Raw genomic sequence first — 13422 nt, 5'->3', positions numbered from 1 at the left:
AAGATTAGAATGAAGCTAAGAACCCTAGGGTTAAAAAGGCTAACTCTCAAAAGCCTAGACAGAAGAAGCAGCATCTCTATCATCATTGTGGAGCTGTCGGTCATACTCGACCAAATTGCTATAAATGGCTACCCACTCAACGGAGCAATGGCATGATAGCATCTGAGAACCAGAATCAGTTTCAATCCTCTCTTGCTCTCCTTGGAGATCTTCTCAATGCCCTTATGTTCCTTTCGAACTTGAACGATTTTAATTCTTCCCCCTCACCACCAGTTCAAGGGTTTAATCAAAGGAAAGGTTCTTCCAGGGTGTGGAAGGAAAAAGGGCTCCAAGTGATTCTGTCACTTTTATCTCTCTTTTCTTGTTTTTGTGTGTGCATTACTTATGTGTTTTGTTTTCAAGTTTTGAGTCAATCTAGTTTTTATGCTTTGGTTGTTTAACATATTTTTTTTTGTTTGGTTATTTTTCAATTTTGCTTTGTTTGGTTTTTCAAATAAAAAAAAATGAAAAATCAGAAAAATACAAAAACAGTGTGTGTTTTGTGTACATTGGTACTTGTGTACCTTGGATGGCCATTAAAATAAAGTTTTCTAAACTTTGTATCTCTTGTAGCTTAGATGAGCATCTCTATGCACAACTAAGCAAGTGAGTTTTATGGCTCTTGTTTGTGATGAATAAGATTAAGTTATCTCTTGTACTTAACACTCATATCACTCTTTTTAACGGGAATGACTAGAAAATCCTAAAAGAAATGCATAAATAACCATCTCACCACTGTTGCCTGCCAATCATAATATGACACCTATATACTTCGACATAACAAAAGTGCAGTGTCAATGACATTTGTGTGATTAGGCATAGCAAAATTGGAATGTCAAATATCATTGGGTATTTCTTTTCTCTCTCTTGTATGCCCATGCATGATATGCTTAAAAGAAAAAAAATATATGCAAAGAAAAATCAAAAGCAAAAAGATAAAAAAAAAATGCTTTAAAAATTATTGCAAACATGTATTCTAGGAGATGTGGGAGTTATAGGATGTACCTCAAAGGTGATAGTCCCTCAAGTAGTTATGATTGTGTGTGAGTTAAAGTGATTTTCTCATATCTCAAATTATCATAACATGTATACACTTACGCAATCTTGCGATATTTTTCACACACAACACGCAATATTTTTTGCTACTCTTGATACATGTGCAGTTGTAATGTGATTTGGCCATCACAAGGTTTTACATGTGTTAATGTATGCTCACTAAACTGTTTTGACTTGTTTTTGGAATATAAAATTGGTTAGACTTGTTTAGTGTGTGTGTGTGTGTGTTTTTGAGATCCATGTGCTTACAAATCTTTGTTGAGAGATGTTTTTGAAAGCATAATATGCTGTTTGGATCATTGGTTGAGTTGCATGCTTGATTGCATTCATATCTATGTTTTTCTCTTCTCGAAAAACTGTTTTGAAAAACTGGCTCGACACCTCCTCGATAGCTAGCTATCTGTCGAGCTTCCTAAGCTTTTTCTTATCGCAATCTCGCCAGCACCTCGACACCTTGTGGATTGATCAAGAAAGTTTTTGTCCCCTCGATAGCTTCTCGACACCTGGTGGATCAATTGAGCTTCATCTTTTGCTTCTGGTGTTTCTTTTCCTCGACAACTTCTCAACACATGATCTGTCGATGTTGTTTTTCTCGACACCTACTTGACAGATTCCTCAACACCACCTCGACACCTCATTTATCGAGATTTACTGAAGGTTCTATTTAAGCTCCTCGTGTGATCCGCCTGTCATTTTCTCGATATCTCTCTAGATTGATCTTTGTTTTCTCTCCCAAACACTCTTCTTTCCCTCAAATTTGTTCTACAAGGTTTCTTCAAGATTTTCTTCACGTGGTAAGCTTCTATTCTCTTGCATTTCATGCATTCATGTTTTTGAAACCTAAGTTTTGGGATTTTTTTAAATTTGGGGTTTTTCAAAATTGATGAGATATTGTTGAAATTTTGGGTTAGTTTTTGAAGATTTGATCTTAAAAACTTCATGCATTGCATTACATTTACATTATAACAGTATTATCATGCATTTAGATGTGTGCAATCTCTTTGTGTGCTGATAGGATTGGATTGGGCTGAGCCCATGATGTATTTACTTTGCACGTCACATGTTCATACATTCTCCATGCATATGTACTTCTTTTCACATATTCTTCTTATTGTGAACTGTTTTGGAACTTTTCTAATTGTCTTTTCCTCTCTCTCCCTCTCATTTTGTTTACATTAGTCGTGTCTATGGCACCTAAGCGTAAATCTACTTTGGCTCGGAACCCTCTTCGTTCCGGTGCTTCTTCATCTTCTGATCATGCACCTCTCTCTCTCTTCGGTTCCATGATAATGCTCACAAGACATTTTTGGAGAACTTTTCCCGACGAGGCATTCATTCGGAGCATCGAGTCATTTTAGGTCATTTTGCTGACACTGACCTTCCCAGTGTCATTCACAGTCGGGAATGGGAGTCTCTTTGTGACGAGCCCGTCACTTGTCCTCTCGTGCTGATTCAAGAGTTCTACTCCAACATGCATGGGATTGACCGTTTCGTACCTCATTTCGTTACTCGTGTCAGAAGTGTTTCTATTCCTGTCACACCGCAGCTTGTTGCAGATGTGCTTAGGGTTCCTAGGATAGAGTTTCTCGACTATCCTTCATGTGAGCGTCTGAGGACTGTGTCCAAGGATGAACTCATGTCTGCTTTTTGTGAGCATCCTTCGGAGTGGGGTGAGCGCCAGTTCACTTACTGTTTGGCCTTTACGACAGCAGGATTTTGCACCTCCCTCCCGTTCAACTCCATCTCATTCTGCTCGAACCACATCTGTTCCCTCTTCTTCTTCGAGCGATGTGACTTTTGGAGACATCATGGCGCAGTTGCAGTGCATGGATGCTCACCTCAATACACTCTCTATGGAGTTGTATCAGGTGAATGTTTGTGTCGATCGTATAGCATGGCGGCAGGCAACCATAGGCGGTTTTGCTTTTGAGGCTTCTCCTCCACCACCTCCTCCTGTGGCTTCTAAGGATGAGGATGATGATGATGGTGATGACGATGGTGCTTCAGATGATGATGATGGAGATGCTAGCTCTACCGATAAGATGTCTACTTGACACTCTTACCCTTTGTCATTTGTGACAAAAAGGGGAAGTAGTTTTGGATATGAGAGTAGTCATTCTTAAGGGGAGAGTTAATATAGGTCTTTTGGTTAGGGGGAGTGTTGTTGAGTGTTGAGGGATGTAGTGAGGATATTATGTATCTTTTCCTTTTTTTCCTTTATGGATACATTGTTCTTGTTCATGAGGTCTTGTGACCATTTATAGACATACATTGTACTTATCTCTTTTTTTATGTTGATGTATGTTTTTGTTTCACCTACCCTTTCATGTGTTGTTTATTTTCTCCCTTTATACTCATGCTTCTTATTACTTGTATGCAATCTATTATTTCTGTTTCACACAAAGATGCCTTGATGAGTTTTGTTTAAAGTGTTTCAGAATTACAGGTTGTCAAAGTCTACTTGCCATAAACTCTCTTCTTCTCTCTTCTTGCAAAGTTTTTCAAGAGTTTGTGTTAGGATAGATTTTATTGTATTCAGCAAGTGAATATGAATTGAGTGATTTATGACTTTTCTCATATGTTCATTTGTTTGTTGTGGTTTTGTCACGGATTGCCAAAGGGGAAGATTGTTAGGATATATATGGTTCACATGTTAAGAACATATGTCACGATTTTATGTAATTGGCTAATCCTTTGACAAAACGCACTTTACTTGTAATTGGATAGTTCTAGGATTTCAAATACTTCAAGAAACAAGGTTTCAAGATCAAGTGTTGAAGTTATCAAGTCTATCCAAGAAACAAGCTAAGAAGTGCAAATTCATTAAGTCTTGAAAACTAGCTCAACAGTTGCATCTATTGAGGCTTAAGAAAGCTATTCAGCTCGTGGCTTGACACCTACTTGATAGCTTATCTATCGAGATTTAAGAAATTCAGAATTCTGATCTAATTTCTTGGAATCCATGATTATGTGTTTAGGTCTTCTTTTCTCCTAATCCTAAACATATAAAAGGATTATTTTAAGGGCCGTCAAGTAGTTCACAAGTTGCACAAGCATTGAGCAAACTCTGTTCAAGCAAATTGTGACCGGAGACGAAGTTCTTGCCCTTAGTTCATCTCTTTCTCTTGAAGAAGTTGCTGTGTATGTGCACCGTAGGGTTTTGTAACCAAACATCTTCTTGATCTTCATCGTGTAGATGAACTGAAGAACTTTGCAGCCAACAACCTTCTTAGTTGGTGATTAAAGTCGCATACTGGGATCCGCGCAATTGGTTAGTCATGTACTTAGGAGCCGTGCATCAAAAGGGGGAAACTGTCACTACAGAACAAGTCCAATTGGGTATTGGGGTAAGGGTTTAACTGTAGGTTGGTAAGGTACTTGGGATTCCTTTACTTGTAACTGTTTGTTGTGATAATAATAGAGTTTCGAGAGTGGTGACCTGAAAATCACCCGGTGGGGTTTTTGCCATTAGGTTTTCCCCATTCGTAAACAAATCACCACATCATTTATTTTCCACTGCATAATTAGTTTATTGGTGATTTGTTTGTGCTACCACGTATTTGCATGTTAATTTGATTAATTAATAAACTGGGCTAATTAATTAATTCATTCATCACAATGAGTCAATTCATTTTTGACCTATCAGATTTGATGGATAGTGGGAACAAACAAGGTATGAGATGATAATGTTCGGTGAAGTTGTTTTTGAAAATTGTGGAATGTGGATGATGGAGTACTGGTCACTGAAGGAATCTACGAAATCACATGCAATGCAACACAATTACACCCATCCAAACCGTTTGAAAAATTCAAAGCTCTTGGGCTTTGTTTTTGTGTCGGGCTAAATGAAGAAAGAGTGGGCTGAATTCAGAAAGAGTAATTCAAGGCTTTCGACTCACTAAAAAAGGCCTGGAACAAATATAATCCAGTAATGTACCTATGAAAAAAAAGTCAAGGAAGAATGATTTTTGTTATAATCCACTAGTTGAAACTCATAGTTAAAAATAATCTTAATCTCATATATAACTGGTCGTCCAATATATATATATATATATATATATAATTGAGATTGTCAACACAATTTATTCAATCATTTGAATTTAAAACTATCACAACTTTGCAAAAATAAATTCCACCTATCACACGACTTGTACCTAAGTAATGTATGAAATTGTGATTAGTGCATAATAAAAGAGTCATACTAAGAACACAACAAAAGTTCAATGGTGGACTCATATGAAAGTAAGGTTACTCTTCTTTATTAAAAAATAAATAAAAATTCTCCATCACTCATGTGAGGTCAATATGTATTAGAAGAAAAAAAAATTAAAGTAATTTACATATTGAAGATCATCTACACTTATGAAGCTCCAAAATTTGTTTTTGAAATAAATATTTCTTTGAAGACAAAGAGGAAGGAAAATTTGGCCTATTCTGAATAATAAATATGGATTGATTGAGTCTAGGATTCATTATCAACTCATTGGGTGTGATTAAATTTGAAAACACTAAATTCTTTTTGGGATTTGGATCTGGAGGTATTGCACGAGTGCAATTACCTCACTTCCACTCACATAAATTTTTACTATTCTTACTTTTTAACTTTTTTTTTACTCTTTTTCAACTTTTTTTTTGTGTTGAATGGTTGAGATTGAATTTTTTTTTTTTTTTTTTTTACTTTTACTTTGAATCTCAACTATCCATTGCTATTGCATTAGGTGAAATACCCCTGATCTCAATCCATTCTTTTTTTGTAATGTTTCATGTCAACATTGTGAAGACTGCAGAACGCACATGCCACATATATTTGACTAGAACAATGATTCTTTTGACGAAAGAAGATGTCAGACAAAGTCTTATATTATACTAGTAAACGAAATATTACCATAATCTGCATGCTAATAGAATACTAAGAGAAAATTACGTGCATGATAAAGAAGTCCGGCAAGACTTGCCTATCAAAGTTCTAATTGGCAATTGGTTCAAGTTCCCTAATTAGAGTTTAGCACCGGCCTTACAAACAATAATAACGATACTCTCAGAAACTCTAGCATATAAAAAAAGGGGAGGAAGAAATCAATTAATAAATAGGAGAAAACCTAGTCACTACCAATTATATCAAATAAATAAATAAATACAAATACATAAATTAGCAAGGGGAAAACCTAGTCACTACCTAGTTATAAAAAAACAAAACAAAAGAAATATTATGAGTTCACATGCATAGTACCATTTAAAGTGTATATGGTAGGCAAAATGATTGTACACTTTCTCCTAATGTGGCAAATATTAGCCACATTTTTGCCCAAAATATACAGTTTATGGCGTCCACTTTTGCTAATAACTATTTATCTTCCAACCAAGACACCAAATAGTTTTTTATGTAAGTGGGGATTGAAACCTATATCTCTTATTCAACCATCAGAGATTTTATTAGTTGAGCTTACTGGAACTCACTACATGGTATTATCCACGTAAACTAATTACTAGTTGCTTGTCTTGATGAGTTGTGAAGGATTATTAGTCGTTGGTTTGAATGGGTAGCGATGGACCATCGATTGATGTAATGATTGCTCTAGGATTTTTTTTTTTTTTTTTTGAGAGAGTTTCAACCTATGATGTTCGCTCTTGATGATTGTTCTTTATCATCAGCCCAAGACACTAATCGGTTTTTGGTGTAGGTAGAGATTGAACCCCAGATCTTTTATTCAGCTATCAAAGGTTTTACCAATTGAACTAACTGGAACCCACGAAATTTTTTTCAGGGTGATCATTATAAAACTTAAATTATACAAAATGTTATAAAAAGATAACTTCACCTATTGACAAAAAAAAAAAAAAAAAAAAAAAAAAAAAAAACACACACACACACGCACACACACATGCGCGCACAAATACGTAAAGTCTTAATATTTTCTTTTACAAGTTTTATTATTTTGAAATCATTGCATAATAATCTCATTATCCATGTTGCAAGCTATATCTCTTCCAAAATTTTAGTTCAATAAAATTTTTCTTGGATTTTCCTTTTTGTTTGGAAGAGCCTAATATATTTTTGAGGGTAGTAAAGTTTAAGGACAAAATTTGGTTACAAACTTAATAAACAAATTAACATAACTATATATTTTGAAAATTTAATAATTGCATTGCAAGTTCTTTATATTTTTAAGAAACATGTCAAATTTCATGTCAATCAGATGTTATTTAATACTTGATCCAAAAACTTATTTTGTATGCACATTTTAGACTACAAAAACTTAAATTTAAATATTTGATTGATGAAATAGCTATTGATTTTTGATCTTATTGAAAATTTGCAAAAATGGAGTATATAAGAAGAAAATGTAATCCAATGGTAGATTTGTCAAAATTTACATCCAATAAAAAAGAAAAATAAAAATTGGAGTTGTAGCCCAAGTTTGTTACCAAATTTTGTCCAGCGTTTAATAATATTAGGCCAAAAAATTTTAGAGTAGTCACAATATTTTTTTTTAATGATAAAAAAAAATTATATATAAAATAATTATTTTTCCAGGTCAAGGCTTCAATCTGGAGCCGCCTCTGGATCAATGATCTAGGCTAGTAGCAACGAAAGAGAGTGAGAACTAGAGCTTGGAAAAGAGAAGGTTTAGAGACGGACTGTGCTCAATAGATGGTGGAGATGTGTAGGTGGAAGGAGATCTATCTTGTTTGAGATTTATCTAAATACACGAGATGTCTCGGTGTGGTACTAGTGTTGGTCACTTGCCAAGGAAGGGTACTTGGCCAAAAACTCTGTATCCGTGCATCCTAGGTTTCAAGTTATACCTACTTTAATTATAACTTTAACTTTTATATTTAAAAAAAGAAAAAGAAAAAAAAGAAAAAGGAAACAATATTTCTATCCATGTCACTCTGCTTCATAATTTTTCTAGTAAATAAGTTTTTAAACCTTAATGGCATTAGGAACAGGGTTTTTTCGAAATCATCTAGTACTCAAAATGAGTATTGAGTTACGTATTAAAGAGTAAAGACCAATTTGTGCACAATAGAAGAGTGTGAGACGTTGGATTCACATTGCCACATTGATGATGGTTATACAGTTCATCCATAAAAAAAATCAATAGCAAAGAAGTCTGAGCATTTTGATCCTTGTTATGTTTCTAGAGCTTCCATTTCACTTATTTTGTTCTCTCTTTGTGTCCGCCTTTTATCAAAACGGCAAAAACTGACCATTTAGTCTTCGCAATGTCTTCAAAAATGTAAAAAATTTATATTAAAAAAAAAAAAAACTGAAATACAAAGAGATTGTGAAGAACTGCAAGAGTATATATATGATATTAGTATTTCATTTACAACATATTCATGATATACACATGATTCATGGTCAGTCTGTGTGAACCGTAACGATTACATCGTCTTCAATGATAGATGCAGCAATTTCAGGTTGCCTTACTAACTTAAAATCATCTTTAACAGTGAGGCAATTTCTCTCCCTGATAGCCCTCAATTTCTTGCACACTTCAAGCATTGTTGGCCTTTGATCGGTACAAGGCTGAACACAGCTACAAGCAATCCTAAGGAACTGAAATATTTCACCATCATATCCTTTCCCCAACAAAGATTTATCAATGACATCATACAGATCAAATTTTGATTCCTGAAAGTTAAGAAAATTAGTTATCTGACTTGGCTCCTTGCCTGTAATTAGCTCTAGAAGCACAATTCCCAAACTATATACATCCTTCTTAACAAGTTTGACCTCCCCAAATTCACTATTTATAGAGCAGCTCTTGTTCAAATCAATGTCATTTTGGTACATGAACATTGCCTCTTGTCCAAATGTCGATATCTTGGGCTCAAATTTTGATGAAGTAAGATACCTTTCGAGCTAATGTTGCCCCAAGAGAATGGAAACTGTTGGGTTCTAAGACTTTAGGTTTAAATGTATTAGAACTTCAATTTGTAATGTTGGCAAATCATGTTCAAAACGTTTAGTCTTGTTTTAGACTTGCTCAAAGTATGTTTATGTGTAAAGTTGGAATCCAGTGTACTGCAGGATTTACTGTGTAAATCTGTCTGGCTCGATCAATCGGGAATTAGACTTGATCAATTGAAGCTCGTACTGATTGTTTTTTGCAGAATTTTCCAACTCAACCCAAGCCCGTTTGACATGTAGAGTTTTATGTTTTGCCTTAAGTATAAAAGGAAAATCTCTAGCCATGTTTTGAGGTTGCTCTTTATGCTGTGTGTGTGAATCTCTTGTGAGATCTAGAGGTGTTTGCCTTCATACACACTTAGGGTTTCCAAACTCAAGATTGATGTCGAGAGCTTGGTGATCAATTCAGTTGCTGATTCAAGAGCTTAAAGATACACAAGCGGGAGTGCTTGTACTTGTGAATCCAAGAAAGAAATAGTCCGTGGACTCGGAGTTGTCACGTGGTCATGGTAGTAAGTTTCCTACTCGAGGTAGCAATAGGATGTTAGTGGTCTAAGTCGCTATAGTGTAAACTTCAATTTTTTCATAGTGGATTTGTTTTACCTTGAGGATAGCTAGATTAAATCCTTCCTAGTTTTTTACCAGTTTGGTTTTCCGGGGTTATTATATCGTTGTGTTCTTTATTTTTCGCACTTGTCAATGATATGATTTATATGTGTTAACCTAGATTTGCATAATTTACCTAAGTTAATCACTTGGCTAAATAATTAGGTTAATCTAGTTGTGTTTAAGGGGTCTAAAAACATACAGACACTTTAGATGCAAAATTAAGAAAATCAAAACTTCAGATACCAAAATTGAAAAATCCTAATATGGAGGGTGTAATTTATATTTGAGTAATATATAAAAAAAATTAAATAAAAAAAAAGTTTGGAGTTACATCTGATATTTTTGAATTGATAGCTGCTTTTAAGTTTAAACTTCAAAATATGGCTAGCAAACAGAGAGAGTACCTCTTTGCTTCGTTCATCTCGGGGTTCTACATTTGGAAATTGACTCACATGATCAGGTTCTATTCTTTTGATGATCTTCCCTCTCTCCATTAGCCCAACCCAAAGGTCAAAATAGTAAATAAAAAAAGCTGTATATAAAGTAGCAAACGCCACAAACCCAACTTCAAATCCACTTTTGAAAGAAATTTGAAACACCCATCTATGCTTTTTACAGTCTTCCTCCAATGGCCCTCCACAAAGTCCACTATTATTCACGTAGCTCCGAGCAAAAGTCTCACTAAATGTACCTAGCAATGACCAGACAATAAAGCAGAGCAAAACCAGAGCTCCCGCATTAAGAGCCATTTTTTTTTGCGTTCGTGATTTTAGTAGCATGAAGAATGAAAGTGTAAAATCTTTTGATTCTAGAAGCACCTAAGAGTCTAAAGAAAAACCACTGAGTTGGATAACAAGGATCAAAGTCAAGTCAATCTGCACTCAAAGGTATAGAAGAAGATAAAAAGCCACCACTCCACTTCTAAAACGAGAAGAAAAATGGTCTTTCACCCCGTTTTTTTAATAGTTTTAGATCTATTTTCTAAGTCATGCCCCCTACAGTACGCTAGTAGTAAGAAGTAAGAACTGGGTTAAGCTTGTCTACAATGCATTACTGTAATGCACGGGACACATACACAAGCCGTGTCCATAGAAATTCAATCGAGTTGTTAAAGGAGAACAACCTACGTCACGGGTGCTTTTATTACAATTCTAAGGTGATAGATTGTGAGTAGTTGTTTATATTTTCACATAAATTTATTACTTTTTCTCTATCATTCATAATCAACCATACCGTAATTATGCTCATTATAAAAAAAAAAAAAAACATACCGTAATTATGGAAATTAAACTTCTAGAAGCTTGTCTAATAATTGAAGATTGTAAACTACACAAACTAGTGCTTTTCTACTAGAGTTTCAAAAAGTCTTTACTAAGATGAATCCTAAACATTAATTGATAAAATTATTACGAGACTTGCCATTCTTTGTTAGTGAGAAATCTGATGTACATTTAGACTTGTATAATTCGAAGAGAGGTGAAAAGTTGGCTACTTATAATTAACTTTGTTGGAGAGAAAATTGCTTGGAGAGGCTCAAATTGAGTAAACAAAATATATAGAGACATCACTTGGCCCAAAAATTTAAGCATGTGAGTTTGAGATAAGTTATGTTATGCTAAGTGCTAACTACTCACTTTTGTCATAGTTATTTAATTTGAAAATAGGGAGTATAAATTACAATTTTTAAAGTTTATACATAACTCTGAACTTCGACTAGGAATGCTCTTCTCAAAAAAAGAAAAAGAAAAAGTCAAAAGTAACCTTAGAAATAAGTTTGGGGAAAAAAAAAAGGCAACGAAAAATCTAACTCATAAAAAACATAATTTTTTTTTTCTCTTACCTTTTGCTAAAAAAATTTTAAATTGTTTTAATAATTCAATAGTTACAATGAATAGGAGGGGATTTGAGTCTTCAATGTCTCTTATGAAAACCCCAGAAAATAACAATTTACAAAGGCCCTTAGCAAAAAATATAGTATAAATCCAAACAACAATATATAAAATATATTCATCCAAATTGACTCTCCATGTAGATTCCAAAAAAAAAAAAAAAAAAAAAAAAAAAAAAAAAAAAAAGAAAGAAAAAGAAACTCTCCGTTAATGCAATTGTCTAATGTACTCCACACTTAAATTAGGTTTGGTAAAATCATTTTATATGGTTACGATGCTCATACCAAATGGAATCTGAATTTAAGAAAATAGAAATAAAAATAAAGGGTCGGGTAGGGAGATTGAGCTCAAAGCAAGAGAATATTCTAAAAGATTAAAAAAAGAAAAGAAAAAAAGACTTAAGAGCATTTCTTTTTTTGTCTGCTACCGAAACATACAGCAACATAGATTAACAAAAGGAGCAGCAAAAGTTTTTTTTTTTTTCTTTTTTTTTTTTTTGAGATTGAAAGGAGAAGCAAAAGTAAGTAATCAAGAAGCTAAATCCTTCCTATTGGCCCAAAGCAAAATCTCACAATAAAGACCATAGCCAGACCAACTCATTCACACTACCTAAAGGCCCATTTTGACCCATTTGGCAATCAGGTGGGCAGTTTTATGACTTTCATTACTAGCTCTATGAACCCAATATAACTCACTTTAAAGGAATTAATAATTATAACAATACCAATTAAAACTACTACTTTAGTACCAATAACATCCATTGAAGGATTCTCCAAATACTTGCTAGCTTTAAATCACCTAAAATGAGAATTGTTATCTAAACATCCTTATGAGATTTTTTTAAACAAACACAACTTACAAATGGGGCTCATGTATTTGAGAATTTAAATCACACAAAACAATCTTCAAATTATGCTACCAAATGAGCCCTAAATCCTTCATTTAGGCCACAAAAATTTAATAGTAGAGAAAATAGCAGGATCAACTCATTCACACCCTATCCAAAGGCCCATTTAGCAATCAGGTGAGCAATTTCATAACTTTCATTACTAGCCCTAGGAACCCAAGATAATTCACTGTAACTCAATCAAAGGAGTTAATAGATTTTTCATATCCTCAACTATAGGAGCAACCTCCCAAAAAATTGGCTTCTCTACTTAATAGTTGCATCCAAAATTGACTTAGAGAATGCCTCTCCCCTATGGTTCAATACATCACTTCCTAGCTAACTCCACAGCTCTTTGCAAGACTCAAACATCCGTGCAAGGGCGGCGCTATACTTTGTTCAAGGGATTCAAATGAACCCCCTGACTTCAATTTTTTTATTTTTTTTATATATATAATATATTTTTTTTGTTAGTTTAATACTTAGATTTTTTCTTAAAAATATTATTTTTGCACACCCTGACTTAAATTTTATACACCCTTATTACAAATATTTCCAACTCTAAGAGTAAGAATAAGTGTTTGTAGATTGTAAGTGTCACTTTGTCATAAATTTATATTAGAGTAATGTTACAACCACAAACTATTTAACAATTTTTACAAAATATTGATGTGGCCAACTTCTTATTGGTTTTTATTTAGGCCTATCATTAATATCCACTTTTTCATTTACCAATAATCACTCATTACATCAGCAGTTTGTAAAAAATTTTGTAAAATAGTTTGTATCTTTAGCATTATTCTTTATATTATGTGTATGAGTGTATCTAATATTGATTGTGTACCTTATTTTTTATTATAGTGTTATTTGTGTAAATAATAATGTGTGTGGAAGTTTGTGTGTATAGTATAAATATAAAAGAAATGTTTTGTCACTACTTTCATGGAAAATGTAACAATTGCCCTAAGGGTATCGGTAACATGACCCTAAATATAATATAACTTTATATGATTTAGTAATTAGGA

At 33.7% G+C, this 13422-nt stretch overlaps 1 protein-coding gene across 1 annotated transcript; it reads right to left on the bottom strand.

Moving 5' to 3' along the window:
- Nucleotides 1-8461: 8461 nt before the first annotated feature.
- Nucleotides 8462-8902, bottom strand: LOC126702866 (probably inactive leucine-rich repeat receptor-like protein kinase At5g48380). Its single transcript, XM_050401730.1, has one exon. It carries the CDS (start codon nt 8900-8902, stop codon nt 8462-8464), a length of 441 nt encoding a protein of 146 aa, XP_050257687.1.
- Nucleotides 8903-13422: the final 4520 nt, after the last annotated feature.

Source organism: Quercus robur, chromosome 10, assembly GCF_932294415.1.
Source record: "Quercus robur chromosome 10, dhQueRobu3.1, whole genome shotgun sequence".
NCBI lineage: Eukaryota > Viridiplantae > Streptophyta > Magnoliopsida > Fagales > Fagaceae > Quercus > Quercus robur.
The sequence above is the reverse complement of the archived record's forward strand: the minus strand, read 5'-3'. Positions and strand labels throughout refer to the sequence as shown.